The sequence below is a fragment of the Cinclus cinclus genome, chromosome 13 (genome assembly GCF_963662255.1).
Source record: "Cinclus cinclus chromosome 13, bCinCin1.1, whole genome shotgun sequence".
Taxonomy (NCBI): domain Eukaryota; kingdom Metazoa; phylum Chordata; class Aves; order Passeriformes; family Cinclidae; genus Cinclus; species Cinclus cinclus.
The window spans coordinates 4,237,384-4,258,211 of NC_085058.1; the positions used below are offsets into that span (position 1 = coordinate 4,237,384).

Sequence of the window (20,828 nt, forward strand, 5' to 3'; positions counted from 1 at the left end):
TTTGAGAAGAAAATGCCTTTTCCCCAGAACCCAGAATTCCTGAAGTCTAAATTTTTTTCGCCAAAAAAGCTGTTTCTGCAGCTGAAATAACCACATTCCAATTGTGTCATGTCCAGGCAAGCTCACGGATCAAATTTTATTGAATTTTAGTCAAAGTGCAGGGTGCAGTGTTGTCACCAGCATGGCCTGGAGCTGGAGCTGAGGCTGGGATTGGGCCTGGAAGCAGCGGCTGGGGCTGGAGCTGGGGTCAGGACTGGAGATGGGGCTGGGGCTGGAAGCAGCACCTGGAGCAGAGGTGGGAGTGGAACTGGTGCAGGGGCTGGAGAGACAAAAGTCCACTGCTGGGGTGCTCCTGGCAAACAGCCAAAGAACAAACCAGTAGTCCCTACAGTGTTATCTTTATACTGTTACATTACTGAGGCAGGTGCACATTCATACAGTCCGTACTTTAATCAAGCATTCTTGGGAACTGTTTGATGTTACAGGGATTTTTCTGATTGGTTTCTTCCTACTCTGGCTTACCTGCATGATGTCCTGTGTGTAAAGTTAATGTATTTTATTCCTCCTCGTGTCTCTCTCCTGTTGTTTTATGTCCTCTGATAAGGATTTAGTATGTCCTCTTTAAATTTAACATGGTATTTTCTAATTGTCCTCTGGTGCTCTGATTTGTGTCATGGTTATCTTATGACTTGGAGAATTCAGTCAGTGGAGAAGCAGGGGGTAACGTGATTGTCTTGCACCGTTTGTTTTGGTTACATAGAGGTATTTTAACACCCAGTGTTTAGTTAAGGCCTATAACATCGTATATTCACCGCACTACTATTTCTATAAGCTATGCAGTACATACTTAAACTGGTAAATTACATTACACTAACAAACAGCTAAATAAAGGTGTACATAAAACTGTACCTAAATACTTATGATCCATGAATAAAACTGTGAAAGTCAATATCATATTGCAGTCCTTTTTTTAACAGCTGGAACTGGACCGTGACCCAGGGCTGGAGCAGGCACTGGAGCTGGAGCTGGGGCTGGACCCAGGGTCTGAAGCTGGAGCTGGGATTAGAGCCTGGAGCTGGGGCTGGAACTGGAACAGGGGCTGAGGCCTGGAGCTGGGGCTGGAGCAGGGGATGGAGCTGGGGCTGGAACTGTAGTAGGGGTTGAGGCCTGGAATTCGGGCTGGGGCCTGGAGCTGGGGCTGGAACTGAAGCAGGGGCTGACGCCTGGAGCTGGGAGACCTGGGCCTGGAGCTGGAGCAGGGGATGGAACTGGGGATGGAACTGGAGCAGGGACTGAGGCCTGCAATTGCAGCTAGAGCTGGGCCTGGCGCTGGGGTCGGGCCGGAGCCGGGCCGTGCCCGCTCGCTGTCGCCGGGGGCGTTGCCGGGCCCGGCGGGCGGGCGGGGGCCGTAGCGAGCGCAGCCTCCCCCAGCAGCGACCCTTGAACCCGGGGCCGCGCCGAGCTAAGCCATGGCGGCGGCGCTGGGACAGAACGTGGCCGTGGTGGTTCACCGAGCCGGGGACCTGCGCCTGGTACGGCCGGGAGGAGCCGGGGCCGGGCGGGGGCGCGCTCGGAAGCCGGCGGGGTGGGGAGCGGCTCCGGCGGGCCTGGGGCCGGGCCCGCGGTGCTCAGGGCGGGCCAGGCACCCCCGGTTCCGGGAGAGCGTGAACCGGGCCCCGGCTGCCTGCTGCCGTGTCAGCGGGGACACCTGGGGGGCGCGGGGACCCAAATTCGGGCGCGTCCCATGGCCGGAGCCCTCCCATCCCCTCTGTGGGGAAGCCTGGGGCCGCTTCGGGCTCTCCGCAGCGTTATGGGGAATGACCCGGACAGGGGAAAAAAAAACAAAACAAACCAAACCAAACCAAAACAAAACAAAACAACCGAAAATCACCTGTCCTCGCGTGCCTGGGAGGTGCAACATTTTTGCAAGGGAAATAAATTCATAGATACACTCATTCAAGGAAGCAGAAGGATACAGCAGTATCAGAAGCATGATCTATTTTTAGCTGTCGTGTATTTTCCGTTTTGCCGGTGTTGGAAAGGTTTCAGCTGCACAATGCTCTTAGAGGACACGGGAGAGGATAATCTTGAGATCTTTGCCTTCATCCCTGAAATCCAGAATCCCCCCAAAAAAACTCTCCCCCCATCCCCTCCTCGCACTCTCACAGCTGAATTCGGCCCTTCCAGGGAACAGGGATGCCGGCTGCTTGTTGCCCCTTTGGGCTGCCAGAGCCAGGTGAGCAGCAAGACAGATCATTTAGGGGGAGCAGGTGCTTGAAGGACCCTCCTGGACAGGGGGAGCTTTTATTTGGTACTTTTTTAGTACTTTAGGCTCATTTTTCTTCTCTGGCTGCTAATGCTCTGCTCTTTCTGGGTGCCGAATCACTATGGCACTGCTGCAGAGTCGTGTTTTCCAGTTTGGTGAGTGCCCAAAGAGGGGAAGGAAGATTTCCATGGGCAGACATTGGCAAGCGGCTTTCTGTACACAGGATCCTGGCAGGAGGGCTCTCGGGAACGCACAGGCTTTAGATACATGCCTTGTTTAGGGAGTGATTACCAGGAAACAGGTGGATTATTTACTGTTGCCGCCCAGATAAAGCGACACGTGCCAAAGCCTGAGTGGTGCCCTGTAGGTGGCTCCTGTGGCTCCCGGGTGGCTCTCGGGCTCCTTTGACACAATTTCGCTTTCCCCGCAATCGCATGTAGCCTGAGTACAAAAATAAATCAAAGGGCTGAGTGGTCCCTCTTGTTCAAGAACACATTTCCATACCCCTGTGATTTAAGAAAAGTGTCTGAGACTTGTGAAGGTGGACACTGGCTCCATCACATCTGTATTGCTGGTCTCTAAACTGGCTTACACCCAGATGTGTGAGTTTTCCTTGGGTATTTGTACTGCTGGAGACCTTCGAGCTGGTCACCAGTGCCCTCCTGTCTCACTGGCAGCACCTTGTGTGATCCTCCTGGGCTTCCCTGAACTTCCTTTCCGCAGTGTGGGTGGTGCCCTCTGTATTGACCTACTGGTCACAGGAGTAGTCTCAGCAGTGAGCTCCAAACTTGTTATCTTTTATTGATACCCAAAGCTGGGTGAAGCCATCTTCCTGTAATTCCCACACCCTTCTTGAGTTTTGGACATGTTTCCTGTGGGCAGAGTTGCTGTGATCCATGTGCTGTATGAAAATGTGTCTGGTTTATTTTGTTGACTCTCCTCTTGTCCTTAGGTAGTTGCACAGACTCCTCTTTGCTGCCCGTTTGTGATTTTTTGGTTTTATACTTGTACCATGGCCTCTCTTGCCTTGTCTCCTTTCACAGAAAATATTTGCTGTGTTTTCTTTACCAGTCACCATTTCTGAACTTAGTGAACAACAGATAACAAGCAGAATTTGTGTTCTCTTGTGTTATCTTTGGTGTTCTCCACTTTGGTCACTCCCATTTTCTCCAAATCAGGCTGAAAAAAAAAAAGTGGGCTGGGATTATTTTCCACACACACATTTTCAGCTAGGGGTTGGCTTTATCTGTCACTATGGACTTTCTGTTCAGTCTGAGGTGGTCTGTTACCTCTGGTGTGTCACCAGATCCTGTGCTTATTGCATTTTCTATAGAAGAGGTTACATCTAGATTGACCTCTTTTAGAAATAATTCTCTGGGCTGTATCCTCAGTGTAACAAAACACTGAAAAATTGCAGATACAGGTCTGAACATAGAAAATTTCAGTTGGTTGAGTCATATGAGAACATGTTGCCAGAGTTTGTCTTTCCATGATGTTTAGAATGCTGAGTTACAAAATAGGAGTTGAGAAATATGCTGGGATTTAAATAGTTAAAATGCAGAACAGTGCTTCTCAAAGTCTGAGCAGCAAATGAATTTTTAAGGCTTTATTGTTGGCACTACTCTGGGGGGTTTTTCTTAGAGACATGATCTTCAGGGTGGGCGTTGTATTGTCCTGATGTTGTAAAACCCAGCAAAAATATTCCTTTGGCTTTTGAGGCAGCTGAGGGAGCCTGGTGAAGGCAAAAGCCCTGCAGGTGTTGTTTGGGTGGAAGGGTAATATGGGCCACTTTTCTAATAATTCATCCCATAAAGAGGTGCTATGGCAATTACAAGAGAATGTGGATGTGTACTTTAATAGGTATAAAACATTATGTGTGTATTATGTATAAATTATTATGTATAAATATTATATGTAAAATATGCATTACTGACACAAGTTGGTGAAGCCTGGCACAAGTTGCTTGGAGAAGCTGTGGCTGCCCCATCCTGGGGAGTGTTCAAACATGTGTCTTGGAGCAACCTGGTCTAGTGGAAGGTATCTCTGACAGTGTAGAAAGAGATAAGCTTTAAGGTCCTTTCCAACCCAAACCATTGTGTGATTTTGTTATTCTGTGATTATGTAGTAAAGAAGTTTTGTATTGTTTAAAATAATAATAAAAGCACTGCAATATTAAGGCTTTACAGAACAGGTGGTTCAGAATCTTCCTGGCTACAGAAGGTAATTTTTTCTTTTTTCAGCCAGTGGGATGGATGAAGTATTCAGCTGAAATTTGGGGCTGCTCCAGTGCAGGGAAATTTAGTATGTGTCTCTTATCTGGGCAGTGAAAGTGAATTTACTGCAAACTGATTCAGAGAGTGGATTTACAGGCTGGCAGTGTGCTTACTCCTACAGCTACCTGTGTTATTCCACTGAGCATGGAAAATGAGGGGAGCTTAGGAGCAGGCTCCACATGGCCCAGCCATGTCTTATGAGAAAGACAGAACCAAAAACCCTGTCTGGTGATGGATTTACCTGAGCTAACCAGAGCTAAGTTTCCACAGATATTCCCAGGGATATGAACAAGCAGCTTATTTTTTTTTTTCCTTTTGTCCATAGGAAAACCGTCCAATCCCAGAACCAGGTCCCAATGGTAGGTCTATAGATGACTGATTCTGGCTGCCTTCTTCTCTCTTTGTTTTCTCATTCTCTTTTGTTGCTTCTCGATAATATAAAATATTTCTGAGGAAGTACAAAATTGTCCAGAAAATTATTGTGTTGCTGAAATAGATAATGCTGCTTTTCCAGCTGAAAAGAAAAGCTGGAGCAGTCACAAATAAACCCCTTTATATGGCTTTTTTTTTGTTTCCTGTTCCATCAGTTCATGTATGTTACAGTAAATGGTGCCTGGGACGTGTCATGATCTTATGCAGGACTAAACATTAATAGGATGGGCATATGGGCTGATAGAAATTTGATTCACTAACTCTCTGGAGCTGAAATCATAGCTTTGGGAGAAGGGAAAATTAAATGGACTTGCTATTTTATTCCTTCTCCAGCAATAATAACATCCCTCTTTAATTGTATTACTTTGTTTGCCGTATTTTTATTGACATTAGCTTTTTTCTTACCCTATTTTAAGCCTTCTTGCTTTGTGAATCATTGCATAGTTTTGCATTTCAGCAGGTGGCTCACGAATGTGCCACTTCTAACGTGAGCGCACACAATTCTGGTGTGTTGATTGAATGCCAATAAACTCACATATGTCAACACTGGCTTGGGATTTGCTCTGGGGCCTGGGGACAGCCCATGTGCTGCTGTTTCAGTGCCTAAGAAGGTCAGTTTTTCTACAAGGACCCTTCCCTCCTTTTCTGGCAGAGGTCCTCCTGCGCATGCATTCCGTTGGGATCTGTGGCTCTGACGTTCACTACTGGCAGCACGGTCGAATTGGGGATTTTGTTGTCAAGAATCCCATGGTGTTGGGACATGAAGCTTCCGGGACTGTCGTAAAAGTGGGCTCTGGGGTGACTCATCTGAAACCAGGTACCTGGAACCAAACCCACTTGTTTGTTTTCCTCATAATAATTTCTGAGAATATGTCGTAACAAGCTGTGTTCCGTCACGTAAATTTATCTGAAGTTCTGACCTCACAGTGTGACCTCCTTCAAAAAGTGTCACTGCACTGCAATTAGTCACCCATCTTGGCCACTAGTATATGATATTCCTTAGGTAGCTTTATCCTGGGATATGTAGAGCTGAGCTGGCCTGGCTATATTTTAATGTAGAGCAGAGTGTATACTGGTAAAAGGTGCCTTTTAGGGAAGCTTGATAAACCTTCAGAAACCACACCTATAGCTCTTGCCAGCAACCTGCTGTGAGTGTTTCTTCTCTGTGTGTGTTCTTGAAGGAGCAAATGACCTCTTGCAGTGCAAGTCACTGGAACAACTGCTCCAGGCCCTGTGGTGGGACCTCCACAGCTCACTATGAATATCCTAGAAAATGGACTAGGAGGGAATTTTGTAAGGTTTGCTGAGAGAAACTTAGGCAAGGTGGAAAGGATGTGGGGGAGAGCCAGCAAGAATTACAGACAGACCTGAGAGGTACCAGTGAGATGCAGGTGAGCTTCAATGCAGGAAGACAAAAGGTGATAGCCACGACAGAACAAACAAAACCAGCTTCATATCTGAAATGCTGTGCTAACCATCACTGCTGAAAGGTGAGACCTTTGGCCCTGACACTGGGAATAGCAGGATTGTCTCCACAGCTGTGAAAATGCAAATCACTGTTAGGAAGAGGACAGAGACTCAGAGGATGTCAGTGCATATCTGGAACTCTGCATGCAGTTCTGGTCTCCTCCTTTCCGAAAGGATGTAAAAGAACTGAGAAAGGTTCAGAGGATGACAAGGAGACCTCTTGGTGGAACAGCATCTATGACAAATGTCCAAGTCAGGAACTCGAGCTGAGAGCTAGGGAGACAACTCAAAGGTGTGAGGAGTCATGGAGGGCTGGGAGATCAGGTTGCCCATTCTCTGGTTGCTCTAGCACCAGAGCAAGGCACAGTGAGGTGAAGCATTCACCTGAGATGTAGCAGACCATGTAGTTTACATGGTGGAAGGAGGAGAAGTTGTTGAGTGTTACTGAATACAAACAAACCACTTGGGACTTGGGAGGCCTCACAGCTGTGTATAATGTGAGGCTGGGAGAGTATTCAGTATGTGCTTGTCCTGCCTCTGCCCTGTCAGACACCTGTTGTTGGCCAGCTCAGAGGCAATGTAGTGACCTAGATGGCTCTTTACTTCCACCCTGTTTATCCCTACGGCTGCCTAAAAGTCTATTGGTGGAGGGTTTTGCTCAGAGTTTTGGCTCTGATTTCTCTGCCAAATAAATGTGAGGCTTTGTGTCCATTGTGTACTTGCAAGTTGTGCTATGCTCACCCTGTTTTCTCTGGTCCATACTGCTTTGTGACTGCAGTTAAATACTAGCTCTTTGTCCTGCAGCAGGTATCCTTCCAGCACCCTGGGCTACTCCACTGTAGCACCAAGCTGTCTCTGTTCCCAGATAAATCCTGCCAGGTCCTGGGTGTTCTGCACCTTAAGCTTCCTTCTCTGTGAGGGTGATGAGGCCCTAGCACAGGCTGCCCAGAGAAGCTGTGGCTGCCTCATTCCTGGAAGTGTTCAAGGCTGGATTGGATGAGGCTTGGAAGCTGTCCCTGCCCATGGTAGGAAGTGGAACAAGCTGAAATTTAAGTTCCCTTCCAACACAAATACTTCCATGATTCTATGATTCCCAAGGCACAGCCCTTTCCATCTGTGGCAGCGTGGTGGCTAGCCAAGCTCACCAGCTCCATCCTCAGTATTTCCTCTTCTACAGGTTCATCGTAATATCTGGTCACAGTATGATTGCCTGGGGGCTGCCCCTTCATCTGCTGAGGTTGGCTGCAAGGCAGTTGGAGGAAGGTGTGTGTGTGGCTGAGCTTCTATCTGTGCCTGTGCCTCTGGAACACCATCTCTTTCCAAGTACCTGGGAAGACCTTGGTGATGAGGCTGCTGTGAAAGGAGCATTGGGAAGCAGCCTGGTGTGTGCAGCAAGACCTTCCTCGTGTCCCTCCTGCCTGTATGGTGCCAGTGTTTCTGTGTTTTTTTGGTGCTGCTCCTATTTGTGTGTCACCCTGTCCCTGACCCACTCCATGTGCTTTCATCCTGGCAGGTGACCGTGTGGCCATCGAGCCGGGTGTCCCAAGGGAAATGGATGAATTCTGCAAAACTGGGCGCTACAACCTGTCCCCGACCATCTTCTTCTGTGCAACACCCCCCGACGATGGGAACCTGTGCCGCTACTACAAGCACAGTGCAAGCTACTGCTACAAGTCAGTCCATGCTCCCTCCACAGAGAAATACAAACTCTCCGGGGGGAGATTAGCTGCAGCAATCACCTCTTGACCCTACGGAACACTTTATGTGATCTCAACAGGTTTTATTGCTTTCTGATCCATAAATAACATGCCTAAGCTTGGATGGCAGCCACTTTGCAAAGGGTTTGTCAGGCAGGCAGTTTATCCCCTCTGGTGCCAGACATAAACATTGCTTGCAAGTCTCCTGGGATGTCACCTCTGGTTTACCCTTTAATTATTTTCCTTTTCCCATTTGCTCCCTGCTCTTGGTTTCTTTCCAGTCTCTTTTCATATCCTTGCCTTCCTAGGCCAGTGCCTGAAGGTCTTTGTCTGGTTCTTTGAGCTGAGTTTTGCTGCTGCTTTTTGGGAAACACCAGGGTGACTGCTGACATCTCGCTCTGTTGTTTGAAACAAAGTCATTCCACTTTGAGCAGAGCAGGAACAGAAAGCAGTGGCCCTGCTGAGCTGTTTTTTCATGTGTCTCTGAGTGTCTCCACTAAGCTACCAACATTACAACATATCTGTTTTCAGGTCCAGTTCATCAAACTTGAATATGTTATTAATTGTGGCAGCACTGGCACATTTGCTTAGAAGCAAATCTGTGCTTTAACACTCTGACAAATCATAGAATCCCAAAAGGGTTTGGCTTGGAAGGGACCTTAAAGCTCTTCCCATTCCACCCCCTACCATGGGCAAGGACACCTTCCACTAATGCAGGTTGTTCCAAGCCCCATTCAGCCTGACCTTGAACAGTTCCAGACATGGGGCAGCCACAACTTTTCTGGGCAACCTGTGCCAGGGCCTCAAATACTCTAAAGATCTGAAAAAACTTGTATGATATTATAACCATTTAAGTGCCTTTAACAAAGAGTTGAAAATAGCCCAAGTAGTGTCCCCCTGAGGCTGCTCTACCTGTGGAGCTTTTTCTTTTTCAGCGTGTATGGGGTTGGTACTTCCATGAGCAGGCACTTCCTTGGGATTCATCTCTGGATTCTGCACGGAAAGTGTTCAGGGTTGCGTCAGTCAGAAGGAGGCACTTGACTGCTTTTCTCCTTAGAGTCCTCAGGCAGGAAGCTTTCAAAACAGATCCCAAGCAGCTGCTGTCAGGATGAGGTGCTGGTCTGGATGGGATTAGCATCTCACTGTCCAGACCCGCTGTCAGAGATTTCCTGTGTATCAAAAAAACATTTTCTGACAACATCATAAGTCTTTGCTTGAGAGGAAGTGGTTAGTTTGTAGCTGGCTTCTTCTAGGCTTTTGCTTTTTTTCCTCCAATTTGAGCAAATATTACTTTGGCTATTTTATTTTGTTTTGTTTTGTTTTATTTTATTGCTTTGGGATGCAAAGCATGGACCTGGTGCTCCCGGTTTCAGATCAGCAGTGCTGTGGCTGGCTCATGTAGAGCAGATTCCCTGGCATGCAGTCGTTCTGCCAGCACAAATTTCCTAAGAACAGATGATGGCTGAGCTCAGTGAGCTTTCACACATTTGGACAGTAATTGTGTGCCCTGCTGGTGGACAGATTCTGTGTTGGGTGCTCTGAGTAACTTGATCAAGGTGGGATCATGCTGTGAAGCTGCCCTCCCCATTGAGCAGGCAGTGCCCAAACCCAGAAGTATCAAACATGATGCCAAGCTCTGTGACAATGGAGCTCTTGGAGACAGACCTTTAAAGCCTCTTGGAAATAAGGGATATGCAGATATCTTACAGCTGTCTTCCCACAGCCATCATTTCCCTTTCTTTGGCTTCACATTGGCCTGACTGAGATCTGACCTTGAGCTTCCCAGTCACAGAGACCCCCACCTAGCAGGCACAGCTCCCAGAGCTGTGTGAGAACCCACACTGGTGGCTTACTGGTGGGCAGTGTTGTGGGGCTGATATTTATTTCTTTCAGCAGTTCAGAAGGGTTTAATTTCCTCTGCTTTTTTCCATCACTTATGTTGGCTGCATTACAGAGCTGTTTTTGTCCAAATGGTGTTTGATACTCACTGCACACATTGTCCCTGACTGCTGGGAGGGTGCATGCTGGGACCAGTCCACTTAAACACTTGGTGCTAAACACTTGGTGCATCAGGGAAGGTGATCCTGGGTGTTATGGGGAGACCTGGATCTGGCTACCTTTCCTGGTGGCATCACCTTTGGCAGCAGGATATTTTTTAAAAGCTGATTCAACCCTGGTGAGTGGTCTGGGAGCTCACTGTTGGATGAGCCATAGGACAGCATCAGGGTGGTACATATGCAACTGGGGGGTTTATTCCAAAAGGAATGAGCAGCAAAGGAGTCCTTATTGATTCCCCACGCACTGGAGAGTTGATGTGGGGAAGTTTGTGGGTCCCTGGGTGTGGTGCTTGGTGCAAACCTCACTGGTAAATGCTTCAGGTGGACTTGATGCCCTTTCAGAGGAGGAAAGAAGCAATGGAACTTCTTGAAGCATATTGCAGCATATTTCTCTAACCACAGGTGGCAGTGTGTTTTGCCACTGTGTTTTACACCCCTGTTTGGTCTTCACCCTCATAAACTGCATTGGTGACTGTTCCTTGTGTCCCACTCTTGCAGGCTTCCAGATAATGTCACCTTTGAGGAAGGAGCCCTTATTGAGCCCCTCTCAGTGGGAATCCATGCCTGCAAAAGAGCGGGAGTCACTCTGGGAAGCAAAGTCTTCGTGTCTGGCTCTGGTACAGTGATTGCAGTCAGTCCTTGGGTTCCCTGCCTGCAGGGAGGGGTGGGCAGGCTCAGGCTCTGCTTCTGGGCTCTGCTGGAAGGGTGGGTCATGGCAGAGTCTCAGGTGTGATGAGGGGGACCTTGGGGCTGCCAAAGCCTCCTTTGACCAGGAGCACGCTGAACTCTGGACATGTTCAGAGGTGGGGCTGATGCTACCTGGCAGTGGTACATGTTCTCTTTCTCCCCTGTTTACCCAGGACCAATCGGCCTCGTTAATGTGATTGTTGCAAAGATGATGGGTGCAGCAGTTGTGGTAGTTACAGGTAAGTCCTTTTAGCCCTTTCAGAGTGTGCCTGTTCCCCACCATACAGAATCACAAAATCATTAAGGTTTGAAAAAAGTACTTAGATCATTGAGTCCCACCATAAACCCAGCACTGCCAAGCCCAACCCTGTCCATAAGTGCCTCATCCACAAGTTTTTTGAACAGTTCCAGGAACAGTGATTTCACCACTTCCCTGGACAGCCTGTTACAGTATTTGACCACCTTTCAGGAAGGTTGGATCTTAGCAGGTTATTTTTATCTCTGGTAGTGTAGGATGATGGCCCAGACAGTGTTTGCACATTGTTTTCCGTGTGCAGCCACACTGTACTTCTCCACTTGTCTTTCTCTGCCCTTCTGTCTGCTCCTGCTGGGGGTTTCATTTTTCATTGGTTATTCACAGTGACTGAAATGGCCTTTTCGGGGTCTCTGCCTTTCAGAAATGGGCATTACTTGCTTAACTGTATCCTGGACATTGAGCTGCTGCTTGCAGGATTCTTTGTCCAGCTGGGATGGGAAAACCTCTGAGGAAGGAGATCCCATTTTTTTCTAGATACCATCTCCAGGTCTGCATCTCTTAATGATGAAGCTTTTCTAGGGTCCACTCACAAACTGTAACTTGTGGAGATTTCCCTTTCATGCAAGAACTGAAATGAATCTTCATCACCTTTGCAGCTGCCCTTCAGGTTGTTGAGGCAGCCATTCCATCCCCCCCCCTTTTTTTTTGCCATGCTAACCTAGCCCAGCTCCTCCTAGCTCCCCTTAAGGTTCAGGCCCTCTCTCTCTGTAGCTTGCCAGAAGGATAGAGAGCTGGAGTAACCTCAGGGTGTTTTCTGGTTGAAATTTCCACGTGGGGTTGAACAGGGTCTGGAAATGGTGTTTCCAGCTCCCACTATTACTCTTCAATCTTTCTGAGTGGTGATGGTCAGGAGGAGCAGTTAGAGGTCCCACTGGACATTGAGCACAGATTGCTGCAGTTTTTATGTCAAAGCCCTAAAGGATCTGGACCTTCCAGAAGGCTGTTACTCACCTCCCATACCTTGAGCCAGGTGTATTTTTGACCTTTCCATTACTGTGTTTCCATTTTTGGGTCAAGAGATAAAATTCAGGTCCCACCCTCTTGCCTTCACAGAAACATCCTTCAGAAGTAGCACAGGTCAAAATACAAGACACATTATTGCCTTCTCCTCCCTTAATCCTTTTGCTGTCAAGTCCAGGGCATTTTTAGCTGTTCTGGCCTCACCCTGCAGGCGTTTGTTCTTGATGAATGTGATCAGTCCACACCTCAGATTTTGTGAAGTGTTGTCATTTGAGGATGTTGTTTGCTGTAGCAGGAAAAACATCTCTGCCTCCTGAATCACAAACAAGGAACCTTGTGCCCAGGTGGTGCTGGGCTGGTGCAAGGGCTGGGGGTGGCCCGTTCCCTGGGTGGGGAAGGCTTGGTGTGTGGGGGTTGGTGGGGCTGAAGCAGCTGGCTCAGTCTGCCCCTCATTCCTGCTCCAGCCTGGGTGTGTACCCCTTAGTATCAGGAGCTGCTGCTGATGGGGACCTTGGGCCAGCTGAGCTGGCCGTCATGTGCCACAGGAGGATCCTGGTGCTTGGTTTGTAGGATCATCAAGCTTGAATACATGGAATTACCCTTTCTTATCTTTATTTGCTAGCCTAGGTACGGATTCTGATTTATGGATGTCTCTTCCATGTAAGAGGGGTTTGGCTGAAGTGCTCAAAGACACCCATGAAGGTGCTGTCCCAAGTCAAATATTTGTGTGTGACAAGAGCTGTGGAATGGGTTTGGTTTGGCTTGTTGCTGCTGGAGATTTTGCTGCCTGTCTCAAGGAACTGCTTTTTGTTTTGGCTTTGGAGTCAACACCTGTGAGGTGCCTGTCTGCCCCCTTTTGTACTTTGCTACCAGATGATTTGAATTAATTGCCCTGTGTTTTTATCATGTGTCTGTGAAAAGCTTTGTCTGTGCAGCACTTCTGGCTTTAAAAGTCTGTGTTTGTTTTCACAAGCTTCTCGCAGGCACAGAAATATTTAGAAAAGCTTTTTTTTTTGTGAGAACTCACCTCCTACAGCTTCTGTCTTTGGCTAGTCTGGAGTGTTTGATATATTTAATGTATGCCAGTTGGGTGAAAAGACCAATTTGGTTCATGGGTCCTCATTTACTCTACCAAAGGGTCTGTGTCTTTCTCCACTCCATTCCTGAGTGGGTGTGGTTGATATTTATGGGCAACTTTCTCCTGTCCTTCTGCCTTGCTGTTGCTCTAAAAAGCTGCTTTTCTCCTTAGATACATGCAAAAGATTAGCCTTCCTCCCCAGTAAGTGAAGGGGCAGTTTAGGTGTTCATGTTGGGCTGTCTTGCATTGCACTGTCTGTCACTGAAGGTGCATTTAATAATGAATAATTCCTACTTAAGGGAAATTATTCTCCTTGTTCTCTCTGAATCTGAAGTTCTGGGTGTTGATGCCTCCAGAAACCTTGGAATTCAAGGTCAGGGGAGGTGATCAACTGTACAGAGCTCAGCTCCTTTGAGAATAAAAGATCAACACAGAAAATCTGAGAATAATAAAGACTATTTATTTGCCTGTTAAGTTGGCTCATAAACGATCATGAGAAACTTAAGGGCAATTTGATAACTTCATTGGAAGCAATCAAAACTTTAATTAGCTCCAGGCACTGGGAAGTGAAAACAAATTTCTGGCTAGAGGCAAGATGCAAGTCATTAATTGTTTAGTTGACCAGTTTCCCAATAGCTGTGTGAGTTAAAAGTCCAAAGGACTTGATCCTTTCCAAGACTCACAAGTGCCTGGAGCTCTGAACGATCCAGTAACCTGCAGAACTGTCTGCTTCACTAAGTGTTTCCTGGTGGTTCAGGTGTACTGAGATGTTATTGCAGCCCTGGCTAGGGCTGGCAGTGTTGCTGCTGCATTCCATGTGCTGCTTAGAGCCAGGGCTTCCTTTCTGAGCAGGTTAGCAAATCAGAGGTCAGCTACAGGGAAGCTGTGGGATTTTTTGCTGCCTGAGAGTGTTTTTGTGGCCCTTTGAAATGCACTGGCTGCCTGGTTACTCTAGGACACTGCCTGTGGATTATTTCTACCAGAGAGAAAGTATAAAATATATAAAATATGTAAATATGTAAAATATAGAATAGCATGTATATAATATTTATATATATATAATTTTAAGATATATTTATAATTTAAAATGCATTAGTGACTCAGCAGATGTTAAAAATGGTAGAATCCAGCTGTGTCTGCTGTGAGCTGCTATTGTGAGACCAAACTTCACAGGGAGTTTAGTCATTACTTGAGAGGACTGTTGAACCCCTTCAGAATCCTTGCCATACACTGAGATTTGGGAGACACAAACCATGCTGGGCAGCAGTGTTTCATAGCACTTGAAGTGCCTCAAAATGCCCCTGGCCATGCAATTGGTACATGGGAGGTCTCTGAGTGCACCTCAGCTAGCTCAAGCACGGTCCCACACATGGCCTGGAGCCCAATGCTAAGAGCTTGGGAGGGACAGACGTGACTCCTGCAGCCACAGGACCAAGCCCATGTTGGGGCTTCCAGGGTGATGCTGTCCTTTCTTTTCAGCCTTGGCTTTTTCTCTTTGGTCTGCCTTTTATTACCCTTTGTTACCCCTTCTTGAAATGCCCTCCACAACTCTCCTGGTTGCTCAGCTTGGTAGGTGTGCCCACGCTTGGCATCCCGAGCCTTCCGGCTGCCCATGGGGGCTTGTTCATCATTTGGCCTGTCAGTGAGAGCCTGTCCATCCCCTGCCCTGCCAGTGAGTGCCATCATTTTTGCTGTGGGATGGGCAGGGTAGAGCCTCTGGCCTGACTCGCTCCCAGGACTGTGTCTGAGTCAGAGCAGCTCATGTCAGAGAACTGGTCTGATTCTTCTCCTCTTTCCCTTGATATTTTCACCCCACCCTATCTCTGACTTCTCTGAAGACTCTGCCCTGGTGAGAGGGATGTTATCCTCTTTGCTGTGTGTGCCCGTAGCATAGGCATTGTTTTCTGACTCTTCAAGCCCAGGACTTCTGGCTGGAGACCATTCCTCAATTTGGGTTTAGGAAATCTTGTCCGTTACATCTTTTCCAGTACCAGCATGCAGACCCCTCTAGACCACTGCTTTAGTGTAGGGAAAAGAGGTGATTCTTTCCTGGGAAATCCCACTCTTCTCCTCAGTTGTCCATGTCCTCATCTCCAGAGAGGACCTGGTTACCAGTGGTGCCTGGAGAGGAATAAGTAGCTTTCTTCCAGGGGATGTGGGATGCCCCAGCAGGACAGCTTGGTCTGTGGTACAAATCCCCCATGGCTCTTCAGGTGATACAGCCCTGTCAAGATTCCTCAGAACAGAGTACAGGAGTACAGCCATGCCCTTGGAGATGTTTATCATCACCAGCTTTGTTGCTTGGTGTTAATGGAGTGTCTCAGGTCCACCTTATTACCAGATCCACTCCCGTTTTTCTTCATGGGCTTGCCTTCTCATTCATCTGTGACAAAAACTGTCTGAGAGATGCTCAGCAGCCTTCAGAGCTGGTACAAAGGTAAAGAGCAGGACAGGTCTGTGACAGTGGAGACACACTGAGTGTTTACAATGACTGCATTCTGCAGTTTGCTCATCTGAAGGCCTCTGCTGAGGGTTCCTTGAGGAAGCCCTTGGAGAGCTCATGGTCTGTTCTCATTGTGAACTATTAGAATTGAAATGACCACATTGATGATCCTCCAAGCCTGTTGTCTCCTGAAGCTTGGGCTGCTGCTTTTTCTTGATGCACTCTCAGTGTTCTGGCAGCACCAAAGAGAAACTGGTCCATCTACAATCTGTTGGTCTTAGAAGACACTTCCCCAGTCTAGTGGTGGTGGCTGTTCCTTCACTCAGACATTGCTATGCATGGTGTGGATTTTATCTGTGGGTTTGTTCTTCAGCCTCTTTGAAGCACACCCTCTTCTGCAGCTGGGGAGTCTTTGGCATCTCATGTGTCATTAAGGTGTCCTCATTGCTTGCCCTTTATCATCCTCATCATCTGGAGCTCCCAGCACAAGAAAGATGTGAATGTGTTAGAGCAGGTCCAAAGGAGGAGAATGAAGATAATGAAGGGGAGGGCTGGAGCTCCTCTGCTCTGGAGCCAGGCTGGGAGAGCTGGGGGTATTCAGCCTGGAGAAGGCTCCAGGAAGACCTTAGAGCCCCTTCCTGTGTCTAAAGGGGCTCCAAGAGAGATGAAGAGGAACTTGGATGAAGGGCCTGGAAGGACAGAACAAGGGGAATGGCTTCCCACTGCCAGAGGGCAGGGTTAGATGAGATACTGGAAATTCTTCCCTGTGAGGTTGATGAGGCCCTGGCACAGATTGCCCAGAACAGCTGTGACTGCTGCATCCCTGGAAGTGTTCAAAGGTGGACAAGGCTTGGAGCACCCTGGTCTAGTGAAAGGTGTCCCTGCCCATAGCAGGGAATGGAACTTCAAAGTGGATTGGAGCTTTGAAGTCCCTTCCAACCCAAACTATTCCAGGATTTTATCATTCTCTGCCTGCCAAGAGGGAGTGAATCCTCACTGCTTCTGGTTGTGCACTGCCATGTGGACACACATAGTGAGCAGATGCCAGGTTCAGGTTCTTCCTTCTCTTTCACATAATGCTCCAGTTCTTGACTTGATTTTCTTTCCACAGATTTATCTGCCCCTCGCCTGCAAAAAGCCAAGGAGGTGGGGGCAGATTTCACCATTCAGGTGAAGAACGAGACCCCGCAGGAGGTGGCCTCCAAAGTGGAAAGTGTGCTTGGCTGCATGCCTGAGATAACTGTGGAGTGCACAGGAGTGCAAGCCTGTATCCAGGCTGGAATTTATGTGAGTACCACTTGTTCCAAAGGCACACCAGTGATTGTGTTGGTCTGTTTTTTCTGGGATGGTTCAGTGAATGAGCTATTTCACTCCCACAGTGCTTAAATTAAAGTGGGCTTGGTGTGGGGAGAGAAGCTGCTCCTTAGACTGTAAACAAAGAAAGGCAATCAAAGTGTTGATGCTTGGGTGCTTAACCACTTACCAAGGAGACTCCAGTAAGATCCCCAAGCCCAGGAAGCAGGACAGCATTCTCCATTGAAGTTATCTCCAAATAAGAAGAATAATCAAGAAAATTAATTCCAGAAGCAATGAGAGAAGAAATTAAGGAAAGGATGTTTTGCTGCCATGAACATCCTATCAGGAGGATGGGGGGAAGATTAATGTGGAGTTGCATAGTGAAAGGACAGGAGGGGAATGGGACAAACTGCAAAAAGAGAAATTCCAGTAGAGCATCAGGATCTTAGTTTTGAGTCTCTCTCACTGAAATCCCAAAGTACTTTTTGTAGTACTAAATGCCAGCCATTTTTCAGAATGGGGTTTTCAGAATAGGAATTTCAGATTCCTACCAAAATCCTTCAGAGACTTACAAAAAATTGCATTTTTAGTTTTGATTATCATGCATTCCACTCTTACAGACTCCTGACAGCATCCTGCCTCTCTCTGGCTTCTGTGCTGTGCCCCAGGCAGTCCATTGCAGCCACAAAGGGTGGCTTTATTTTTGACAGACCCTTCACACGTTCCTGCAGCTTTGTTCTGCAAAATGTAACCTGTTTGTGTGTTTGCTCTCCAGGCCACTCGTTCTGGTGGGACCTTGGTTCTGGTGGGGCTGGGGCCTGAGATGGTGACAGTGCCCATCGTGAATGCTGCTGTGCGGGAAGTGGATGTCCGTGGGATATTCCGCTACTGCAACACGTGAGTCTTGTGCAGGGAGGGCTGATGTGTCTCCAAGTTAAAATTCCTCAGAGATGTACTGTCTTGCTAATGGAGCAAGTATATTTTCTTAATCTGTAGCTCTTCAGGGAGGATTTATGGAGTGTTGTCACTCTCCTTAAAATGAGAAGTGTTATTATGTAGGCAGTTTGGGAACTAGATTAGCTGCTGCGTCCCTTTGTATCCCTGTTGCTCTAATTTGGCCCATTCGTGGTTGGACTTGATACTCGGAGGCCTTTTCCAATCTCAATGTTTCTATGATTCTAAATGGAGTGGCAATGCAATCCATATGAGGGCCTCTGTGCCAGAGAAGAGACTGGAAGCTGACTGAAGCTTTTTCTTTTTTCTCCCTGTACTGAGTCCATGAGTTTGAGCTTCACCATTGTCAGTGTGCAGGCGAGACACTGGGCAAGAGGAGAACAGAGCATGGTGGTTTTGGTTTTCATTCAGGGCTTCCAAAGTAGTAGTTTCCTGTGATTTTCGCTTGCTTCCTGTGATTTCACTTACTCTCTCAACTGTCTGTGTAGCAGTGCCTGTCTTCTCAGAGCTCAACAGCCCAGAGCAGTTGGCCTGTCCCATACCAGACACTTGACATTCCCTCCCCAGAAGATTCTTTGCAGGCAAAACTTCCCTGGGCTAAGGAAATAACTGTGATGATCCAGGCTGCTCCGTGCTCTTTTCTTAGACTCCAAACTAGTGTCTGCTCTCTACTTCCCTTGCAGGTGGCCTGTGGCCATCGCTCTTCTCGCATCCAAGCGGATCAACGTCAAGCCTTTGGTTACGCACCGTTTTCCCCTGGAGAAGGCTCTGGAGGCTTTTGAGACCACCAAGAGGGGTGAAGGGGTCAAAGTCATGCTGAAGTGTGACCCCACTGATCTGAGCCCCTGAGCTGTCCTAGGGCCTGGCCCTCATCCCTGCTGTTTCTAACTAGAAAATCAGATGTAATGAGGGTGAACGGCACTGGGATTAACCATTAGAGCATTAACAGGTAACTACAAATGGATAGCCAATATTTTGAATCAAAGTGCTGAATTAGAGATGGTGGTTTGCAGAATTGGTGGCTCTTCTTCACAGACCACATGTGCAGGAGAGACTGGCCAGGTTCCTCCGTGCCAGGGAGGGTGTCACTGGCATGTAGCACAGCAAGGGTGGAGGTGCTGGCACTCCCCCTTCCCATCCCACTGCCCTGGCTGCAGCATTTCCTGCATGGCAATCCCTGGATGTGAGATAGCCCTATGTGAATATCTTCCCTTCCCTCGTGAGTGCTCAGGGGCTGTACAGCCTGTGGAACAAAGCCTGGCCCTCCCCACTCCATGGGAAGCACTGGCACATACAGGTCATTCTCTCCACGCTCTTCTCAATGCTCACAACTGGGGTTTTTGTGATGCTTGGAGGCCAGCTGGGACCATGTCTGCTGTGTCACCCCCCCACCAGCTCCTTGTGGGATCACTGCAGGCAGGGAAACTGGGACTGCTGAGAGAGCCCTGTCTTCATGTGCCTCCCATGAAAGGGCTGTTGGGGGGCACAGCTGCTTTTGATATGGAGGGGAGCACAGGTGAGACATGAAGGGACAGCATCACTCAAAGGTTTTACCACTGTGAACAAATCATAATTATTTGGGAATATCAAGCCTTCCTGCTGAGTTTGTGAGCCACAAACATGGTACTAACAAAGTAGAAAAAAATATAATCTTTGATCACAGTCATGTTAATTTTAGCACTGAGAGATCAGCTCCTGCCTTGGGCTGGTATTGAACTTTCCTCAATAAATTCTGGCTGCCTGAGTCCTTCCAGATGTGTTCCTTGAGGTGTGGGGTGGTGGGTTGGAAGGGTTTGCAGGGGACTATGCAGACCTAAGCCTCACCAGCGTGCAGGTTGAACTCAGTGTTGGCAGGACTGTGAAACCTCAAACAACCCAACTGCTTGCAAATGAAAATGCATGTTTTTTCTAGATGTGGCCAAGTTAATCCTGGCAGAGATGGAAGGGCCAAAGTCCATGCTGAATTTTACAGGGATGAGACAACCCAGGGGAACTTGCTGTAGCTGGAAGAAGTGGTCAAAATATGTGCTCAGCACATTCCCATGCTTGGAGGAGCCCCGTTGACATGGATGGGGATTCACTGGCCATTCCAGCTCCTGTCCTGTGGGGATCCCCATTGGCATAGCTGGAAGACCAGTAGTCATTGCAAGGCTGTTCTTACTGGGAAATGGAAACTTGCTCTCTGTAGTCTTAGGCGGCTGTTTAGCATCCCGAGTGCTGGAGTTATCCCCAGAGCTCAGCCTGGTTGGGCTCCTTGTCTTACCTGCTCCCTTATCAGGTTTTGCTGGGGGCTTTGACACTGTGGAGGCATTGCTGGGGGCAATAGGTCTGGTAGATATAATCAGTGGGGTTGTTACTTTGATGCCCCACCCCTGACTCTATGCATGTCACCAGTGTAGGGGAAACTCTCTGCCACTTAGTCCATCCTCCAATGAGCTGGAGTTAATGGTCTGTGCTAGCAGCAAGGCCAGCACTATGCCCCAAGTAGGACAAGTCTCCAGGTGATTAAGACCCAACTTACAGGAGGCAAGAAAGTGTTTTAAGACTTCAGTCAGCTTTATTTGAGCTCAGCCACAGCCTGCAAAAACAGCAGTGATGCAAAGCCAGGAATTGCTTAAACAAGCACGACTGATCCCTGATCGAAGGACTCTGACACTGCTGGAAGAAGCCAATTCAAACACAACTAAGGCCCTGGGCAAACCCAGGGAAGGCTTGGAGAGTTAACAAGCAGACACTGAAGAGTATGTCAGGAAAGCTGTTTCAAGAAGAGAGAGAGTGGGGAGCTCTCTGGCCCCCCACCCCATGTGTTCACCACCTGGGTCTTGGAACAAAGTGCTGTGAATTCAGGCTGTGCAGGCACCAAGCTGTTCCCCAAAGCTGGTCAGAGACCTTCCCTGAGTCC

General features: G+C 48.0%; 1 protein-coding gene across 1 annotated transcript; it reads left to right on the forward strand.

Moving 5' to 3' along the window:
- Positions 1-1,302: 1,302 nt before the first annotated feature.
- SORD (sorbitol dehydrogenase) lies at positions 1,303-19,512 on the forward strand. The gene is made up of 9 exons (XM_062501358.1): positions 1,303-1,532; positions 4,865-4,898; positions 5,624-5,788; positions 7,952-8,111; positions 10,691-10,809; positions 11,053-11,118; positions 16,788-16,963; positions 17,748-17,869; positions 18,610-19,512. Exons 1-9 carry the CDS (start codon positions 1,470-1,472, stop codon positions 18,773-18,775), a joined length of 1,071 nt encoding a protein of 356 aa, XP_062357342.1. The 5' UTR covers positions 1,303-1,469; the 3' UTR covers positions 18,776-19,512.
- Positions 19,513-20,828: the final 1,316 nt, after the last annotated feature.